This window comes from Phocoena phocoena, chromosome 3 (assembly GCF_963924675.1).
Source record: "Phocoena phocoena chromosome 3, mPhoPho1.1, whole genome shotgun sequence".
Classification (NCBI taxonomy): Eukaryota; Metazoa; Chordata; class Mammalia; order Artiodactyla; family Phocoenidae; genus Phocoena; species Phocoena phocoena.
The window spans coordinates 118,464,140-118,486,552 of NC_089221.1; the positions used below are offsets into that span (position 1 = coordinate 118,464,140).

Here is a 22,413-nt window from a genome sequence, read left to right on the forward strand (position 1 = left end):
TGCCACAACAGAAGGACCCACATGGCCATCATAGGGGGAACCCCTAGAACATATAGCTTGGGTGACAAGAGGGGCATGTGCTGCTGGGACACATAGGACATATCCTACAAAAGGCCACTTCTCCAAGGTTGAGAAATATAACCAACGTATCACATACATAAAAATAAAAACAGCAATTTAGGCAAAATGAGGTGACAGAGAAACATGTTCCAGAGAAAAGAACAAGATAAAACCCCAGAAGAAGAACTAAGTGAAGATAGGCAATCTAACCAAAAAGAAGTTCAGGGTAGTGATCGTAAAGTTGATCAAAGAACTCGGGAGAAGAATGGCTGCACCGAGTGAGAAGTTAGAAGTTCTTAACAAGGAGTTAGAAAATATAAAGAACAACCAAACAGAAATCAAGAATACAATAACTGAAATAAAAAATACAGTAGAGGGCTTCCCTGGTGGCACAGTGGTTGAGAGTCCGCATGCTGATGCAGGGGACACAGGTTCGTGCCCCGGTCCAGGAAGATCCCACATGCCACAGAGTGGCTAGGCCTGTAAGCCATGGCCGCTGAGCCTGCGCGTCTGGAGCCTGTGCTCCACAATGGGAGAGGCCACAACAGTGAGAGGTCTGCGTACCGCAAAAAAAAAAAAAAAAATACAGTAGAAGGAATCAACAGGAGACTAAGACTAAATGATATAGAGGAACAGATCAGCAAGCTAGATGGAGTAGTGGAAATCAGTGATGCTGAACAGAAAAAAAAAAGAATGAAAAGAAATGAAGACAATTTAAAAGACCTCTGGCACAATACCAAGCATTCACATTATAGGGGTACCAGAAGGAGGAGAGAGAGACAAAGGGGGCTGAGAACATATTCGCAGACATAATAGCTGAAAACTTCCCTAACCGGGAAAGGAAACAGACATCCAAGTCCAGAAGGTGCAGAGAGTTCTGTACAGTATTAACACAAAGAGGAACACGCCAAGACACTGTACTTAAAGTGACAAAGGTTAAAGAGAGTAGTAAAAGCAGCAAGGAGAAAGCAACAACCAACTCTCACAGGGGACTACCATAAGGCTACCAGCTGATTTTTCAGCAGAAATTGAAGGGAGTGGCACAATATATTTAACCTGATGAAAGAGAAAAATCAACAACCAAGAATACTCTACCCAGCAAGGCTCTCATTCAGAGTTGATGGAGAGATCAAAAGCTTTAAAGACAGGCAAAAGCTAGAGTTCACCACCACTAAAGCAGCATAACAAGAAATGTTAAAGGAAATTCTATAATCAAAAAAGAAAAGGTCACAAATAGGAACATGGATGTTACAAACTGAAAAAGTTCATTAGTAAAGGCAAACATAAAGTAAAGGTAGAAAATCATCCCTGCAAAGTTAGTAGGACATTAGTAAGAGGGTTAAAAAATAAAAGAAGTAAAACCATCTATATCCACGATAAGCAGTTAAGGAATACACGAAAACAACTTGATATAAAGTATATCAAACACAGTAATCATGAGGGGAGAGTACGAATGTAGGGTGTTAAAAGGCAATTGAAAGTAGGACATGAGCAACTTGAAATAATCATATATATATATATATATATATATATGAATTGCTTTATAAAAACCCCATGGTAATCACAAACCAAAAATCTAGAAGAGATACACACATAAAAGGAAAAAAATCCAAACATAACACTAAAGACAGTCATCAAATCACAGGAGAACAAAAGAAGAAAGAAATTAAAACAAGCCTACAAAAAAATTCAAAACAATGAACAAAATGAGAATAAGGCCATAAAACTGAATATCAGAAAAATTTTGAAAAATGAGCAGAAGGCCAAAAGACATGTCTCAAAAGAAGAGATACAGATAACCAAAATGCACATAAAAAGATCCTCAACATGCTAATTATTAGAGAAATGCATCAAAACTACAAAGTGGTACCACCTAACACCAGTCAGAATGGCAATCACCAAAAAGCCTACAAATAACAAATGCTGGAAAGGGTGTGAGGAAAGGGAACTCTCCCGCACTATTGGTGGGAATGTAAACGGGTGTAGCCACTAGGGGAAACAGTAAATAGGGTCCCCCCAAAAGTACCAAAGGAGTTACATTATGATCCAGCAATCCCACTCCTTGGCATATATCCAGATAAAACTATTATTCAAAGAGATACATGCACCCCTATGTTCACAGCAGCACTACTCACAAGCCAAGACACGGGAACAACCTAAGTGTCCATGGACAGATGAAGGAATCAAGAGGATGTGGTACATGTACACAATGGACTAGTAATCAGCCATAAAAAAAATGAAATAATGCCATTTGCAGCAACATGGAAGGACCTAGCGATTATCACACTAAATGCAGGAAGTTAAAAAGAGAAAGACAAATACCATATGATATCACTTATATGTGGAATCAGAAATAGGACACAAATGAACTTACCTACACAACAGAAACAGGCTCAAAGACATAAACAACAGACCAGTGGTTGCCAAGGGAGAGAATGATGGGGGGGAGATGGATTGGGAGTCTGGGATTAGCAGATGTAAACTATTACATAGAGAATGGATAGCTAACTACGTCCTTCTATATACCACAGGCAACTATAAACATCATGTGATACTCTGTAATGGAAAGGAATATGAAAAAGAATCTTTATACAGTTAAACTAAGCACTGTGCACCAGAGCAGAAAATTAACACATCCCTGCACATCAAATATTCTTCAATAAAATAACTAAATAAAAACACGGAGTGGTATTGACATAAAAGCAGACATACAGATTAATGTACCCCAATAAAGAACCCAGAAAAAAATCCACACACCGACAGTCAATTAATCTTTGATGAAGCAGGAAGTATATAATATGAAGAAAGACAGCCTCTTCAGCAACTGGTATAGGGAAAGATAGACGCCACATGTAAATCAATAAAGATAGAACACTCCCTCCCACCAAACACAAAAATAAATTCAAAATGGCTTAAAGACTTAAATATAAGACATGACACCATAAAACACCGAGAAGAAATCATAGGCAAAATATCTCTAACAAAAATCCAAGCGATATTTTTTTAGATTAGCCAGCCAACAAAAAAGAATTAAAAGCAAAAATAAATGGGGTTACTCAACTGTATAAGTAATTGCACAGCAAAGGAAAGCATCAAGAAGAAAAAAACGTACAGAATAAAAAAAAAATATTTTCAAACGATGTGACAAACAAGGGATTATTTAACTTCTAAAATACACAAAGAGCTCATAGAACTCAATACAAAAAACCCCACCAAAACCCAAAGAACAAAACAAACAAAAAAACACCAAACAACCTAATCCAAAAAAGGGCAGAAGACTTAAATAGAGATTTCTTCAAAGAAGACATCCAGACAGCCAATGGACACATCAAAAAATGCTCAACATTGCTGATTATTAGAGAAATGCAAATCAAAACTACAAAGTGGTACCACCTCACGCCAGTCAGAATGGCCATCACTAAAAACTCTACAGATAACAAATGATGGAGAGGATGTGAGGAAAGGAAACCCTCCTACACTACTGGTGGGAATGTAAATGGGTGTAGCAACTAGGGGAAACAGTAAGCAGTGTCCTCCAAAAAGTTCAAAAAGAGTTACATTATAATCCAGCAATCCTATTCCTTGACATATATCCAGACAAAACTATCATTCAAAGAGATACATGCACCCCTATGTTCATAGGAGCACTATCCACAATACCCAAGACATGGAAACAAACTAAATGTCTGTCAATAGATGAATGGATCAAGACAATATGGTGTGTATATATATATATATATATATATATATATATATATATATATATATATATATACACACACACACACACACACATACATATATATAATAGAGTACTACTTGGCCATAAAAAAGAATGAAATAATGCCATTTGCAGCAACATGGACGGACCAAGAGATTCATCACATTGGGTTGGCCAAAAAGTTCGTTCCTCTCTTTCCATAACATTGTATGGAAAACATCTTCCCAGTACCACTTCCCAAAACTAAGTGAAGGAAGTCAGAAAGAAAAAAACAAATACATATGGTATCACTTATATGTGGGATCTGAAACATGACAAAATGAACTCATCTGCAAACAGAAACAAACTCAGAGACACAGAGAACAGAAGTGTGGTTGCCAAGAAGGAGAGGAACTAGGAGAGGGCTAGACAGGGAGTTTGGGATTAGCAGATGCAAACTATTATATACAGAATGGATAAACAACAAGGTCCTACTGTATACAACAGGGAACTATATACAATATCCTGTGATAAACTGTAATGGAAAGGAATATGAAAAAGAATATATATGTCAATAAGACTGAATCACTGTGCTGTAGAGCAGAAATGGACACAATGTTGTAACAAAACTACAATTCAATAAAAAAAATAAATAAACCCACAGTGTGGTATTGCCACAAAAACAGACATATAGATCACGGGAACAAAATAAGGAGCTCAGAAATGAATCCACACACTGACAGTCAATTAATCTTTGACGAAGCAGCAAGTATATACAATGAAGAAAAGACAGTCTCTACAGTCAGTGGTATAGGGAAAGATAAACAGCCACATGTAAATCAATGAAGTTAGAACACTCCCTCCCACTAAGCACAAAAATAAACTCAAAATGGATTAACGACTTAAATATAAAGACATGACACCATAAAACACCTAGAAGAAATCATAGGCAAAACATCCTCTGACAAAAATCCTAGCAATGCTTTTTTAGATCAGCTGGCCAACAAAAAAGAATTAAAAGCAAAAATAAGCAAACGGGACGAATCAACCTTATAAGCTCTTCCACAGCAAAGGAAAGCATCAACGAAACAAACAAAAAACCCACAGAATGAAAGAAAATGTTTTCAGACGATGCAACCGACAAGGGATTAACTTCTAAAATATACACACAGTTCATATAACTCAAAACAAACCAAAAAACAAACCAAACAACCAATCCAAAAATGGGCAGAAGACTTAAATAGAGATTTGTTCAAAGAAAACTTCCAGGTGGCCAATGGACACATGAAAAATGCTCAGCATTGCTGCTTATTAGAGACACACAAATCAAAACTACAAAGTGGTATCACCTCACACAAGTCAGAATGGCCATCACTAAAGAGCCTACAAAGAACAAATGCTGGACAGGGTGTGAGAAAAGGGAACCCTCCCGCACTATTGGTGGGAATGTAAATGGGTGTAGCAACTAGAGGAAACAGTAAGCAGTGTCCTCCAAAAAGTTCAACAAGAGGTAGATTATGATCCAGCAATCCTAGTGCTTGGCATATATCCAGACAAGACTATCACTCAAAGAGATACATGCACCCCTATGTTCACAGCAGCACTATTCACAAGCCAAGATATGGGAATAACCTAACTGTCGATCGACAGATGAATGGTTCAAGAACATGTGGCACATATATACAATGGAATATTACTCAGCCATAAAAAGAAATAAAATTGAAGTATTTGGAATGAGGTGGATGGACCTAGAGTCCCTCACACAGAGTGAAGTAAGTCAGAAAGAGAAAGACAAATACCGTATGCTAACACATATATATGGAATCTAAGAAAAAAAATGTCATGAGCAACCTAGGGGTAAGACAGGAATAAAGACACAGACCTACTAGAGAATGGACTTGAGGATATGGAGCGGGGGAAGGGTAAGTTGTGACAAAGTGAGAGAGTGGCATGGAATATATACACTACCGAACGTAAAATAGATAGCTAGTGGGAGGCAGCCGCACAGCACAGGGAGATCAGCTCAGCAATCTGTGACCACCTAGAGGCGCGGGATAGGGAGGATGGGAGGGAGGGAGACGCAAGAGATATGAGAACATACGTATATGTATAACTGATTCACTTTGTTATAAAGTACAAACTAACACACCATTGTAGAGCAATTATACTGCAATAAAGATGTAGAATAATAATAAAATTTAAAAACTGGAAAAAAAAAGATGTAGTACATGTATACTATGGAGTACTACTGAGCCGTAAAAAATAAAGCAATAATGCCATTTGCAGCAAACTGGAAGGACCTAGAGATTATCATATTACATGCAGGAAGTCAAAAAGACAAAGACAAATACCATGTGATATTACTTATACAGGGAATCAGAAATAGGACACAAATGAACTTACCTACATAAGAGAAACAGACTCAAAGACACAGAAAACAGACCTGTGGTGGCCAAGGGGGAGAGGAACTGGGAGAGGGATGGATGGCAAGTTTGGGATTAGCAGATGCAAACTATTTTATAGAGAATAAATAAACAACAAGCACCTACTGTACAACACAGGAAACTACATTCGATATCCTCTGATAAACTGTACTAAAAAGGAATGTGGAAAGTATATATATATATATGTAAAACTGAATCACTGTGCTGTACAGCAGAAAGCACTGTAAATGAACTATACTTCAATAAAATAAAGCAAAAGAAACATAATGTGGTATAGGCAAAAAACAGATACATCACTGTAACAGATGAAGGAGCCCGGCACGAAATCCACAGACCAATGGACGATTAATCTTCCATGAAGGAGGCAAGTATATACAATGTGGAAAAGACAGTCTCTTCAACAAGTGGTACTGGGAATGAGGACACACACATGAAAATCAATGAAGGTAGACACCCCCTCCCACTATATACAAAAATAAACTCAAAATGCCTTAAAGACTTAAATGTAAGACCGGACACCATAAAACTCCTAGAACATAGGCAAAACATTCTGTGACATACATTGCAGCAATATTTTCTTAGATCGGTCTCCCAGTGCAAAAGAAATGAAAGCAAATATAAACAAATGGGACCTAATCATCCTTATATGCTTTTGCATAGCGAAAGAAAGCATCAACAAAACAAAAAGATCACCTTCGGAATGGGAGAAAAGATTTGCAAAGCATGTGACCGACAAGGGCTTAACTGCTAAAATATACAAACAGCTAATACAAACAAATGTATAAAAGAAAAATGAACATCCCAGTCAAAAATGCACAGAAGAGCCAAAGAGACATTTCTCCAAAGAAGACATCCAGATGGCCAATAGACACATGAAAAGATGCTCAACATCACTGGTTAGTAGAGAAATGCAAATCAAAAGTACACTGAGGTACCACCTCACATGGGTCAGAATGGCCATCATTAAAAAGTCTACAAATAACAAATGTTGGAGAGGGTGTGTAGAAAAGGTAACCCTCTTACGCTGTGTGGGGGGAATATAAATTGTTGCAGCCAGTATAAAAAACAGTAGGCAGGTTCCTCAAAAAAGTACAGCTAGAATTACTATATGATCCTGCAATTCCACTCCTGGTCATACATCCAGACAAAACTATCATTTAAAGAGATACATACACCCCTAGGTTCACAGGAGCACTACCCATGATAGGCAAGACATGGGATCAACCTAAATGTCAGTCAAGAGATGAAGGGATCAAGACGATATGGTGTATATATACATATATAACGGAGTACTACTCAGCCATAAAAAAAGCTGAAATAATGCCATTTGCAGCAACATGGATGGACCAAGAGATTATCACATTGGGTTGGCCAAAACGTTCATTCTGGTGTTTCCGTGACATGGTAAGGAAAGTATCTTCCCACTACCACTTCCCAAAACTAAGTGAAGGAAGTCGGAAAGAGAAAGACGGATACCATATGGTATCTCTTACACGTGGAATCTGAAATATGACAAAAATGAACTCATCTGCAAACAGAAACAGACTCAGAGTCATAGATAACAGACCTGTGGTTGCCAGGAAGGAGAGATATGGATTGGGAGTTTGGGATTAGCAGATGCAAACTATTATATAGAGAATGGATCAAGAACGAGGTACTACTGTATAGCACATTTAACTATACACAATATCCTACGATAAATAGTAATGAATATGAAAAAGTATCTGTATATATGTAAAAGTGAATCACTCTCCTCTACATCAGAAATCATCACAACATCATAACTCAACTATGCTTCAATAAAATAAATTACAAAAAACACAGTGTGGGGACTTCCCTTGCGATTCATTGTTTAAGATTCTGTGCTCCCAATATAGGGGCCGTAGGTTCGATCCCTGGTCAGGGAACTAAGATCCCCTATGCCGCAACCAAAGAAATGACCTTAGCAGTCCCAAGCTCTGAAAACAATGAGTGGAAAACACATACACACACACACACACACACACACACACACACACACACACAAACACACACCAGATCCCTCGCCCTTGCCCATGTGCAATCCAAAATTTTTAAAATGTTATTAAAAAAACCCACAGTGTGATACAGACACAAAAACAGCCATACAGATCAATGGGAAAGAACAAGCATCCCGGAAATGAATCCACACACCAACAGTCGATTAATCTTTGACAAAGGAGAGAAGAATATACAGTGGAGAAAAGACAGTCTCTTCTCAACTGGTATAGGGAACTCTGGACAGCCACATGTAAATTAATGAAGTTAGAGTACACCCTCCCACCATACACAAAAATAAACTCAAAATGGCTTAAAGACTTAAATATAAGACAGGACACCATAAAATTCCTAAAAGAGAACATAGGTAAATGATTCTCTGATATAAATTATAGCAATATTTTCTTAGATTAGTCTCCCAAGGCAAAAGAAATAGAAGCAAAATTAAACAAGCGGGACCTAATCCACCTTATTAGCTTTTGCAGAGCAAAGGAAACCATCAACAAAACAAGAAGACAACCTACAGCACGGGAGAAAATATTTACAAACGATGCGACCAACAAGGGCTTAATTTCTAAAATATCCAAACAGCTCATACAACTTAATACCAAAAAACAAACAAACATACAAACAAAAAACAAACAACCCAATCAAAAAATGAGCAGAAGACCCAAATGACTTCCAAAGAAGACATCCAGATGCCCAACAGACACATGAAAAGATGCTCAACATCGCTAATTATTAGAGAAATGCAAATGAAAACTATAATAAGGTACCTCCTCACACTGGTCAGACTGGCCATCTTTTAAAGGGGTGGGATAGGGAGGGTGGGAGAGAGGGAGACGCAAGAGGGAAGAGATATGCAAACATATGTATATATATAACTGATTCACTTTGTTATAAAGCAGAAACTAACACACCATTGTAAAGCAATTATACCCCAATAAAGATGTTAAAAAAAAAAAAGGCTACAAATAACAAATGCTGGAGACAGTGTGGAGAAAAGGCAACCCTCCTACACTGTTCGTAGGAATGTAAATTGGTGCAGCCACTATGGAGAACAGCATGGAGATTCCTATAAAAACTACAAATACAGTACCATATGATCCAGCAATCCCACTCCTCGCCATAATCCAGACAAAACTATAATTCAAAGAGATACACGCACCCCTACGTTCATAGCAGCACTACTCACAATCGCCAAAACATGGAAACAATGGAAATGTCCATCAACAGATGAATGGATAAAGATGTGGTGTACATATACAAAAGGAATATTACTCAGCCGTGTAAAAGAATGAAATAATGCCGTTTGCAGCAACATGGATGGACTTCGAGATTATCATAGAAAGTGAAGTAAGTCAGAGCAAGAAAGACAAATATTATCTGGTATTGCTTATATATGGAATATAAGAAATAATACAAATAAACTTGTTTACAAATTAGAAAGACTCACAGAAAACAAAATTATGGTTACTCAAGGGGAAGGGGGAGGAGATAAAAGAGGAGTTTGGATTAACAGATATACAGTATTATACATAAAACAGATAAACAACAAGGATTTACTATATAGCACAGGGAGCTATATTCAATATCTTGTAATAACCTATAATGAAAATGAATCTGAAAAAGAATATATAAATATGTATGTATGTATATCTATATCACTTTGCTGTACACCTGAAACTAACATGATAGTGTAAATCAACTATACTTCAATAATAGAAAGTTGCTATGAGAGGGGAGCTCAATATTGTCACCATAATTACAACAACAACAAAACGGAAATTGAACTGATTGTGTAGTTTCCAGTGATGGAATATTCACGCAAATCTCATGCACTTCCTCATGTACATTCTGGTACTCTAGAAGAATTTTTCAAAGGGAGAACATCTCAGATTCATAGATTTTTCTCAGAATACAGAAAGGAAGTCTACAAGTAATACTTGGAAATGTGGCGCTTCTATACATCTGCCTTCCCTTTGGAACCAAAAGCTCTTCTGTGGGTGGATCTAAGATATTCTTTGGTTTCTTTGTAAACCACCCTGCTTGGGTCTGTCCTCTTGCCACTACTCTAATATTCCCCTTTCTGCTGCAAGATGTTTACTACAGTAAGGTCAGTCAACATATCCTTTTTCTGACATAATTACCATGTATATATACTCACCACATTTTCTTTATTCATCCATGGATGGACACTTAGGTTTTTTCCATGTCTTGGCTTTTGTGAATAATGCTACAATGAACATAGGGGTGCAAATATTTCTTCGAGATAGTGATTTCATTTCCTTCAGATATATACCCATAAGCGGAATTGCTGGATCATATGATAGTTCTTTTTTTGAGGACCCTCCATACTCTTTTCCATAGTGGCTGCACCAATTTACATTCCCACCGACATACACAAGGGACTCATTTAGACTTACATTTGTTGGTAGGAGTAAACCGAACTATGTAGATAAGTTCCTTGTTTTCATTGTATCACCACTTAAAATAGCTAGCACTTATGAAACACTACGATGTTCCAAGCACTAGGCTATTTCATAAGCATTGTTTCACTTAGTTCTTACAAATTCATGAAGTAGATACCATCCTTACATCCGTTGTGTTTTTTTTTTTTTCCTTCAGATGAGGAAACTGAAGTCTGGAGAGAGTAAAGAATTTTCCTAACTTAACATATACGATGTAGCAGAGCCAGTACTTGAATATTTCCTGACATAAAAGTCTGTGCTCTTAATCACCACTCAAAAATATCTCCTAAAGATATTGTTAACAGAACAAGCCACTCATACACGCACATACTCATGCTTAGGACTCTCCTTTAAGTTGCGTATTAGATAGATGAGCAAATTGAAAAAGGAAACAAGGGCCCAGCCCTAGTCTTTTAGTTAGTTGTCACCCCACAACACGTCATACAGAACTCTGTGATGTTGACTGAGTAAAAGACTGTATCCCAAATAAGCCATGATGTTCCCATCATTTGAGTAAATCTTCTTTCCTGTAAAATCAGAAATACTTTATCTGCAGTAGAAAACTATTTCAATGGGTTTCTTTTTAAGTTGGTACCATAAAATTCAACTTAGCTCGAACCTCACCTCCTCTGAGAATCTTTCCTGATACCCCATTTCTGTTCTTACTTAAATATTCCTTTTGAGTACTTCAGAGTGCCTGTGCGAATCTCTGTCCTAGCACTTATGACTCACTACAGTAATTATCGCTTTACTTTACTTCTAGGCTGTAACCTCTTGGAGTGTAAGTACCAGGCTTTATTCCATTTTAGATCCCTAATGCCTTTCACAGTGCCTGAAATTAATCTGTTGTGTAATAAAGACCTGCCGATGAATTTAAAAACTCAGTGAATGTACAGCCAAACGACTGGCCTGTCTAAAATGGAAGAAATCAAATTCAAATTACTCTCAAAAGAAATTGTACAGCTGGCTGATAAGAAAGCCGTATACTAATTAAAAATTGTAATTAGCTAAACCAAAAGCCGGAGAAGTAATTTAAACTACCAGGAGGTAAGAACTGTGCCACTAGACCACGTGACACGAACAGTTTTTTGGTTTTTGACAGTTTCTGAGGGAAAGCACTGTACAAACCAGGTTTGCAGTTCAGACGCCTGGCGGCGCTGCAGGCTAAAAATGGAGGTGGAGCCAGGCGCTTGCCACAGACCCCATTTTACAAAAGACAAAACTGAGAGGGGCTGGGGGTTGACGCGCCTTGGAAAACGTCGGCAGCAAGCTGAGAGTTTAGACCTATCTTCAAACAAATGGGAACTAGATATATGTTGATGTTATCCCTACTGGAAGACTTCCGAAGGCTTCTTTCATTAAAGACAACGCAGTCAAAGAGGCTATGCTGGAAACTGAGAGAAAATCCAGCAGAAAAAGGCAAGTGGTGAGTTTTCCTTTTCTTCCTGGGCGTAGCGTAAGCAGTCCAGGAAAAGGAAGGCTGCTTTTTATAGCCGGTTCCTGGAGATTTGGCCTCGCAGCGGAAAGGGGAGTGTCTGCGTAGCGGCGGGCAGACAGACCTGAGCAAGGTGGTTTCCAAATTGACCAAAGATTCGTGAGTAAAGGCTCTTCTGTGGGTGGATCTAAACTATTAAGAGATCAAAGAATATTTTAGATACACCCACAGAAGAGCCTTTCCTCCCGAATAGGAAGCCAGACCTATAGAAACTATACATTTCCAAGTATTACCTGTAAACTTTTTTGTTTTCTGAGAAAAATCCATGAATCTGAGATGTTGCCCCTTCGAAAAATTCTTGTGAATGTTTCAGAATGTGCATGGGGATGTGCATGAGATTCGGTTGAATTTGCCACCATTGGAAACCACACAGGGAGTTTAATTTCACAATAATAGGCGATGCAATAGTGGGGTGAGTAATTTGCCCATTCTTGGGGGAAAAATCACTGGATGAAGAACAACCTATGGTAAGTTTAACTCTCACAGAAGAAAATGGTAGGTATCAACACTAGTCTCAGACCTCCTAAGGTCCAGATCGTGACAAGCAGTGACAACCTTTGAGATGCATGCTCTTCAGCAACCTGGTTGTCAAAGCCTGCTCAAGATTTAATCTCAGTCTATTAAGGAGCTGTTCACAGAATTCTCCAGGCTCACTGAATTCTCCAATCTCTGGTGCGTACTCACCACACATTTTAAATACCACTCATATCTGTGCATTATAAACATCCACTGCAAGAAAATTACCAGGCAACTTCATGGCTACATGGCAAACATTCAGGCAATTTACATAGGAAGTAGTTTCAGAAATACCTTTCTTCATGTAAAAGATGTTGGATGACAATTCCATAAAATTGGTGATGTTGACACTTACCTGCTCATCCTACAAGTACTTCCAGAAGAAGACTTCACCTCTTTAAGGATTATCTCAGAACTCTGGAATAAAAAGAAAATGCCTTGGTCCTTCCTTCCAGAATTTTCTTTCCATTGAATGTAAAAAAAAAAAAAAAAAAATCCCCATATCCTGCCAACCTAATGCAAGACAGAGAGACGGGAGATACATCTCTTTAACATCACCTTATCTCCAATTAAATTAGGTTCTTTGAAGCTAAAAACAAGATAGTATGTGGAGACAGCTATCACCCTTGGCATTCTTGCTTTTTTGGCTCTGGGTAAAAAGCAGAGGAAACACCCCCTTTCTGAATAATGCTATAGTTGTTGTTTTATTGCTCTATCTTGAGTAGTGTTTTCTTTTCTTCTGAAGCATAGCTAATTGTTAATTTATAGTCACAAGTACCAATGCCTTAGCTATTTTTATGTTTTGTTTACCTATAAGACAACTGATCTGGACACTTCAAAAAGTTCAATATCAATAAAATACAGGGGACTGTTCTAGAATAAACAGATGTAACACCAATACAACCATGAAACTTGGTTTAAAAACAAATTTTCTAAGACATTCCTTATGTCAAGTGGTTAAGAAAATAAGTGCATTTGTAAAAGGAATTCAAGAGTGAATATGAATTCTTATTTAAGTTGAAGAAAACCGGGGGAGGATAATGGAAGGATAATTTTAAAAAGTTATTAGGGACTAGATTTTAGTTAATATGGAATTATTGTTACTTCGGTACATTGAGAGACACTACTTGAAAATATTCCATTTAGATTGCCATCAGTCTGAAAGAAACGATTGGGATTTCCTTAATGTTTTGGAAAAAATAAACACTCAGAAAGGACGCAGGGTGGCGCCGCAGCACTAGAAGTAGAAGGAAGAAAGCTCCTCAGTCTGCGCTCCTCTAGCCAGATGCTCTGCTAAAGAAGCAAGCAGGAAAAGGAGGCTTTCTAAGGCAGTTGCTCCGGGAAACCAGGGCCATAGGCATCTCCACTTATCCCAGTGTCTGAGTGATAGTGGGAGACAGATCAGCGACAACGTGAATCCGAGCTGGGTCAAGTTTGCTGGGAGACGAGAGAGCAAAGGAGGCAGGAGAGAGGAAGAAACGCTTTCTGAAACAAAGGCAAGTCTTGATATTCTTTGTTTGGCTGGGCATAGCTCAGGCTGGTTCTGAGCCTAGGCGTTATTCAGTGGCCGAGGACATGGACAGTGGCTCCTTTGTGGCCAATCTGTTGAAAGACTTGGGGTTGGAGGTAGATGATCTAGCTGCGCGGGCCCCCCGGGTCGTTTCCAAAGGGAAAAAAATGCGTTTGCATTTTGATAGGCAGACCGGGGATTTGTTGTTAAATGAGAAACTGAACCGGGAGGAGCTATGTGGCCCTACCGAACCGGTGTACTACCTTTCCAGATGTTACTGGAAAATCCCTTGAAGTTTTTCCAGGCTGAGCTACGGATTAGGGACATAAATGATCATTCTCCAGTTTTCCTTGACAAAGAAATAATATTGAAAATTTCAGGAAGTATCACTCCTGGAACTACTTTCCTAATAGAGCGTGCCCAGGACTTAGATGTAGGAAGCAACAGTCTCCAAAGTTACACAGTCAGCCCCAATTCCCACTTCCATCTTAAATTACAAGACAGTTCCGACGGCACAATATTACCACAGCTGGTGCTGGACAAAGCACTGGATAGAGAGGAACAGCCTGAGATCAGATTAACCGTCACAGCACTGGATGGCGGGATTCCACCCAGGTCTGGGACCGCCCTAATCGCATTGAAGTCTTAGACATCAATGATAATGCCCCCGAGTTTGCAAAGCTGCACTATGAGGCGCATGTCCTAGAAAACAGCCCCATTGGATCCCAGGTTGCCATTGTCTCTGCCAGAGATTTAGATATTGGAACCTATGGAGAAATATCTTATGTACTTTCCCAAGCATCTGAGGATATTCGGAAAACATTTGGAATAAATGCAAAATCGGGAGAACTCCTTTTAACACAGGAACTGGATTTTGAATCTATTCAGACTTATACATTAAATATTCAGGCGACAGATGGTGGGGGCCTTTCGGGCAGTTGTGTGGTGTTTGTCCAAGTGATGGATCTGAATGACAACCCGCCGGAACTGACCATGGCAACGCTTATCACTGAGATCCCAGAAAACTTGCAGGAGACTGTAATTGCTGTATTCAGCGTTTCAGATCCTGACTCTGGAGACAATGGAAGGATGGTTTGCTCCATCCAAGACGATCTTCCCTTCATTCTTAAACCCTCTGTTGAGAATTTTTACTAAACTTAGCCACAAACACAGCCCTGGACCGAGAAACAAGATCCGAATAGAACATCACCATCACCGTCACAGATATGGGGACACCGAGACTGAAAACCCAGCACAACATAACCGTGCTGGTGTCCGACGTCAACGACAACGCCCCCGCCTTCACCCAGACCTCCTACACCCTGTCCGTCCGCGAGAACAACAGTCCCGCTCTGCACATCGGCGGCGTCCGCGCCACAGACAGAGACGAGGGCGCCAACGCCCAGGTCACCTACTCGCTGCTGCCAACCCTCGACGCGCACGTGCCCCTGGCCTCCCTGGTGTCCATCAACCCGGACAGCGGCCACCTGTTCGCCCTGAGGTCCCTGGACCACTAGGCCCTGCGGGCGTTCGAGTTCCGCGTGGGCGCCGCCGACCGCGGCTCGCCCGCGCTCAGCAGCCAGGCGCTGGTGCGCGTGCTCGTGGCGGACGACAACGACAACGCGCCCTTCGTGCTGTACCCGCTGCAGAACGCCTCGGCGCCCTGCACCGAGCTGGTGCCCAGGGCGGCCGAGGCGGGCTACCTGGTGAACACGGTGGTGGCGGTGGACGGAGACTCGGGCCAGAACGCCTGGCTGTCGTACCAGCTGCTCAAGGCTACGCAGCCCGGCCTGTTCGGCGTGTGGGCGCACAACACGGCGAGGTGCGCACGGCCCGGCTGCTGAGCGAGCGCGACCCGGCCAAGCACAGGCTGCTGGTGCTGGTCAAGGACAACGGCGAGCCGCCGCTCTCGGCCAGCGTCACGCTGCACGTGCTGCTGGTGGACGGCTTCTCGCAGCCCTAACTGCCGGCCCCGGAAGCGGAAGCGGCGGACGTGGCCCCGACCGACCCTCTCACCGCCTACCTGGTGGTCGCCTTGGCGTCGGTGTCGTCGCTCTTCCTCTTCTCGGTGCTGGTGTTCGTCGCGGTGCGGCTGTGCAGGAGGGGCGGGGCGGCCTCGGTGGGTCGCTGCTCGGTGCCCGAGGGCCCCTTTCCGGGCCACCTGGTGGACGTCAGCGGCACGGGGACCCTGTCCCAGAGCTACCAGTACGAGGTGTGTCTAACGGGAGGCTCTAGGACTTTCAAATTCCTCAAGCCGGTTATCCCAAACTTCCTTACTCAAGATGAGGAGAGGGTTAGTGAGGTAAACCCCAGTTTCAGGAATAGTTTTGAATTCAGTTAAATTTTAATAAGGGTCTATGATGCCATCTCAGTTAAATTGTGGAAAGTCCTTTTTTACTGCCTTGCCCATTGGAGTTGTTTTCTTTGTAGTTGAAATGTAACTATCTTATTCCAATTCAGCGCATGTTACTGGTGTTTCTAGATGTGCTGCTCTGTGGTATAATGAATGCAGATTTTCCTTTTTACTGTAATATCACTGTAACTTAATTCGATTTAATGTGTGAAAGTATATTTTGTATTTTCTGAAGTCTTTAATTTTTAGAGCACTTTTTTCAAAATTCACCTTCCATAGTCCCTAGGTAATTTTTGCATTCCTACATTTTTGAACGTTTGCAATAAGTACACAGGGTTACTTTCTCCTACCCAGAATATTTGTGTTTGTATAGAGTAGTCTCTTAAGCTAGTTTAAACTTTCTTCCTGCGAACTCACATTGGCTAAAACCATTAACATAGGTACATTCATGAATAACAAAGCACCCTCTCACACTTTTCTAAATATATACTTCCTTAAAATGTTCATACCTGATAATTATGATTCTTCAGAGATTGTGAAAACCTTGACTGTTGGATTCTACAAATCATTCACATTAAAAGTCTTCAATAAATCAACTACCAATAGTCTAAAATGTAGTTAAATAAATACCATGTCCAGTCATTTTCAGACATGCTAATTATTCATGCTTTTTATTAAAAATTTTAAAACCTCTGACTGTTTCAATCCCTCCATTTAAAAATCTGTTTTAATTATTTAAAACCATCTATTCTTTGAGTACTTCATTAAAATCCAAAAGATCTGAGAGAGTGCATGTTTTTGTCTATGACCAAATTTTAGAAACTTCATACGTAATTTGGCATTGCATTTTAAAAAAATATCTGGAGCATTTATGATTCAATTGGAAATAAGCCCATGGAAAAAATATTTATCTTGGTTTGCTCATTCTATTTTTTTTCACTGACTACTTCCATTTTCCCCGTTTCAGTTTCCTGGACTTTTCAATGCTTTTTGGTTTCCTTTTTAGTGCTTGAGTTATGTTTCTCAGTAGCTCTCCATTTACTGCATGATTAGCACAATGACTGCAAGACTAGGTTCTTCATAAAACTTTTAAATGACTGATTGAAGGAAAGAAATGTCTTTATTTTATCTGTGATATACTGACACTCAAATACATTAAAATACTCACAGGACAAATTCTGCTGGAATTAAATGCTCTCTGATTTAATTTTTGGTTATTAACAGAACTTCACTGTTATTCAAACATTGTGCCGTTATTAGTGCTTGGTGTCTCCTTCCTTCAAGATATTTTTCCTTTTTCTTTTTCTGCTTAATTTTAATCTCCTCTCCTGCCCACTAGCTTAAGGAATCCACATGGGGAAATTGTGTTTTCAATTTTATGATTTATATTTTCCTTCCATAATTCCTTAAATGATTCATTTAACTTTCTTTATTCTTATTTATTTCTTGCAGTTCAATTTCTGATCCACACATTAAAACGGAATTTTAATTTTTAATGTTCTTCAGACTGTCTTTAAATTTTTATATTATTTTATGTTTATTTGAACATACTATTAAAATTATAATATAAAAGTTAAAGGTGTCATTTTGAGTTTAGCATTCGTATAGAGAAGTATCTTGGTATCAAATTATTACCTGTTGGATCTTGGATAAGTCGTATAATTTCTGTCCCCCCAGAAATGATAACAGCTATTTAAATAGCTTGCAGTTATGTCCAAATAAGATAACATAAGGATAAGAAGTGTAATTTTGTTATTTTTAGTATCACTAATATTAAGAGTAAATTTAATAAATGGTCCTTCATACAACATTACTTATAATTGTGAAGAAGCTATAGTGAACACATGATATTTGTGCTGTTTCGTTGCTCTGCCCAAAACCTTGCAATAGCTTCCTTTCACTCTTAGAATAAAATCCAGCCACCTATTATTTGGCCCCTGCCTCCCTGTCCAGCCTTCTCTTCCCACTTACTCTTTGTTTTTAATAGGTGATATTTATGTTTCTTTTTTTTAATGTCTATTTATTTATTTTTGGCTGCGTTGAGTCTTCGTTGCTGCGCACCAGCTTTCTCTAGTTGCGGCGAGTGGGGGCTGCTCTTCGTTGTGGTGCATGGGCTTCTCATTGTGGTGGCTTCTGTTCTTGCAGAGCACGGGCTCTAGGGCGTGCGGGCTAATTTAGTCCTCGCCATGTGGGATCTTCTGGACCAGGGCTCGAACCCGTGTCTCCTGCATTGGTAGGTGGATTCTTAACCACTGCGCCACCAGGGAAGCCCCACACTTATTCTTGAGACACTAAACTTTGGGTACACTATCCTACCTTCATTATCTAGAATAGCTATGCTTTACTGTCCCCAGGCCTTTGCATTCCTTATATATGGAATCTTCCCATTTTAGTTTTAGCCTGGCAAACTTCTTCTCATCCTTCATATTCCAGATGAAATGGGACATCTTTGGGAAACTTTCTGAATCCCCCCCCCATTAAGTTAGGTCTCCATATTGTATACTTCCAGTGCACTCATTATACATTTCCTGAATAGTACTGTTTAAACATCTGTTTAAACTCTGTTCACCCCATTAGATGGGAAACTCTATAAGATATATAGACATAGTCTGTCTTATTACAATACATCTAACTTCTACAAACGCAATAAATATGGGTTTCCACAGGTGAAATACAGTTATGTAGATTAAAGAGTTAATACAGATGAAACCAGTAATCATAGAATTACTGTGAAATAGGAAGAGGAGAAAGCTCTGTGTTCCTTGAGTGAGTGCGAAAATGTGGAAAGAATTAGGCATTTGTGGTCTCTGGATATATCCCCTGACATGACCTATTATAATTTTTTATCACCTTGCTTGAGGTTGTCTTTTCGTAGCATTTTTCTGAGTATAAATGCAACTTGTGTGCATTTTCCAAAATTTGAAAGATAAAGAAAAACACAAGTAGGAAAGCGAAGCTTCATCACTTAGAGCAAAATCTTGTAAAACTTTTTCTGTAATAATTACAGGAGGTGGGGTGAGTAGTTCTAGCAGGTGCCCACTTCCGCAAAATCATGGAAATGGGACTCTACCAGGGACAGTCACTTCTTTTAGATAAGAGCGCATTTCTTCTCCCTAGATTGTGTTTATTTGAACCATATAACAGAAGAAATTCCTACAGTAGCATCAACTCGGTTTGATAAAAGGGAATAAGCGATTAAAAAAATCAAAACAAAAAGCCCAGCAAACATCACCTTCTCCAAGATTTTAAAACTGTGAGGGAACGCACGGCGGCGCTGTTGACTAAGAAGGAGAATTAAACCGAAGGCACTGTGTATATACTCTGTAACACAATGATTCAGTGCAGTAAACAAGGGGTTGTGAGCCGGGGTAGATTTTTAAGCAAGCAAATCTAAGACTCTGGTAAGGATTATTCGCTAGGTTTTCTTCAAAGGTTAGGAGGCAAAAGACTGCGTTTCCCAGTGCTGTTGGAGGCTAGCTTGACAATATTTCTCGGAAGAACAGGGCAGAAAATGCAATGGAGGCCGGAGGAGAGCGCTTTCTTAGACAAAGGCAAGTCCTGTTTCTCTTTGTTTTTCTGGGTGGGTCTCTGGCTGGGTCCCAGTCGAGACGCTACTCTGTGGCTGAGGAAAAAGAGGGGGTTTTTCATCTCCAATCTAGCAAAGGATCTGGGGCTGAGTGTAGGGAAACTGGCCGCGAGAGGGGCCCAAGTTGTGTCTAAAGGGAACAGACAGTATTTTCAGCTCAACCATCAGACCGGTGATTTGCTCCTGCATGAGAAATTGGACCGGGAGGAACCATGCATACTGCAGTTTCAGATATTACTGCAAAACCCCTTGCAGTTTATTACAAATGAGCTCCAGGTGACAGACGTAAATGACCATTCTCCGGCATTCTCTGAAAATGAAATGCAGCTGAAAATCCTAGAAAACACTCCACCAGGAACAATAATTCCTTTGGGTAATGCTGAAGACTTGGATGTGGGAAGAAACAGTCTCCAAAACTACACGATCACTCCTAATTCCCATTTCCACGTTCTCACACGCAGTCGTAGGGATGGAAGGACGTACCCAGAACTAGTACTAGACAAAGCACTGGATCGTAAGGAGCAGCCAGAGCTCAGGTTAATGCTCACTGCGCTGGATGGCGGGAGCCCACGGAGGTCTGGGACCGTCCAGGTTCACATCCTGGTCTTAGACATAAACGACAACACCCCAGAATTTACACAGTCCCTCTATGAGGTTCAAGTTCTAGAGAACAGCCCCGTTAACTCTCTTATTGTCACTGTTTCAGCTTCTGACTTAGATACAGGAAATTTGGGGACAATATCATATGCATTTTTTCATGTTTCTGAAGAAATCAGAAAAACTTTTCAACTAAATCTAATTACTGGTGATATCCGACTAATCAAATATTTGAATTTTGAGGCGATCCATACTTACGAAGTGGACATAGAAGCCAAGGATGGTGGAGGCCTTTCAGGAAAATCAACAGTGATAGTTCAGGTGGTTGATGTGAACGACAACCCACCAGAACAGACCTTGTCCTCAAATACCAGCCCTATCCCAGAGAACTCGCCAGACTGTGGTGGCTGTTTTCAGTGTTTCCGACCTAGACTCTGGAGACAATGGGAAAATGGTGTGTTCCATCGAGAACGATCTCCCCTTCATCCTGAAACCATCTGTAGAGAATTTTTATACCCTAGTGTCAGAAGGAGAACTGGACAGAGAGATCAGAGCCGAGTACAACATCACCATCACAGTCACAGATCTGGGAACCCCCAGGCTGAAAACCGAGCACAACATAACCGTGCTGGTGTCCGACGTCAACGACAACGCCCCCGCCTTCACCCAGACCTCCTACACCCCGTCCGTCCGCGAGAACAACAGCCCCGCCCTGCATATCGGCAGCGTCCGCGCCACAGACAGAGACGAGGGCGCCAACGCCCAGGTCACCTACTCGCTGCTGCCAACCCTCGACGCGCACGTGCCCCTGGCCTCCCTGGTGTCCATCAACCCGGACAACGGCCACCTGTTCGCCCTGAGGTCCCTGGACTACTAGGCCCTGCGGGCGTTCGAGTTCCGCGTGGGCGCCGCAGACCGCGGCTCGCCCGCGCTCAGCAGCCAGGCGCTGGTGCGCGTGCTCGTGGCGGACGACAACGACAACGCGCCCTTCGTGCTGTACCCGCTGCAGAACGCCTCGGCGCCCTGCACCGAGCTGGTGCCCAGGGCGGTCGAGGCGGGTTACCTGGTGACCAAGGTGGTGGTGGTGGACGGCGATTCGGGCCAGAACGCCTGGCTGTCGTACCAGCTGCTCAAGGCTACGGAGCCCGGCCTGTTGGGCGTGTGGGCGCACAACACGGCGAGGTGCGCACGGCCCCGCTGCTGAGCGAGCGCAACGCGGCCAAGCACAGGCTGCTGGTGCTGGTCAAGGACAACGGCGAGCCGCCGCTCTCGGCCAGCGTCACGCTGCACGTGCCGCTGGTGGACGGCTTCTCGCGGCCCTACATGCCGGCCCCGGAAGCGGAAGCGGCGGACGCGATCCCGGCCGTCCGGCTCACCGCCTACCTGGTGGTCGCCTTGGCGTCGGTGTCGTCGCTCTTCCTCTTCTCGGTGCTGGCGTTCGTCGCGGTGCGACTGTGCAGGAGCGGCGGGGCGGCCTCGGTGGGTCGCTGCACGGTGCCCGAGGGCCCCTTTCCGGGCCACCTGGTGGACGTCAGCGGCACGGGGACCCTGTCCCAGAGCTACCAGTACGAGGTGTGTCTGACGGGAGGCTCCGGGTTAAATGAGTTTAACGTCTTGAAGCCGATTCTCCCTAGTGGTCTGGTTCAAGACACTGGGCAGGGCTAG

At 41.3% G+C, this 22,413-nt stretch overlaps 1 protein-coding gene and 1 pseudogene across 1 annotated transcript; both read left to right on the forward strand.

The window, feature by feature from the left end:
- Positions 1–204: 204 nt before the first annotated feature.
- On the forward strand, positions 205–16,553 carry LOC136120261 (protocadherin beta-2-like; annotated as a pseudogene).
- A 3,528-nt stretch (positions 16,554–20,081) lies between these two features.
- Positions 20,082–22,413, forward strand: LOC136120263 (protocadherin beta-3-like). Its single transcript, XM_065873703.1, is given in 4 exon segments — positions 20,082–20,200; positions 20,202–21,137; positions 21,139–21,922; positions 21,925–22,413. Coding segments are annotated over 4 exon segments (2,328 nt in total).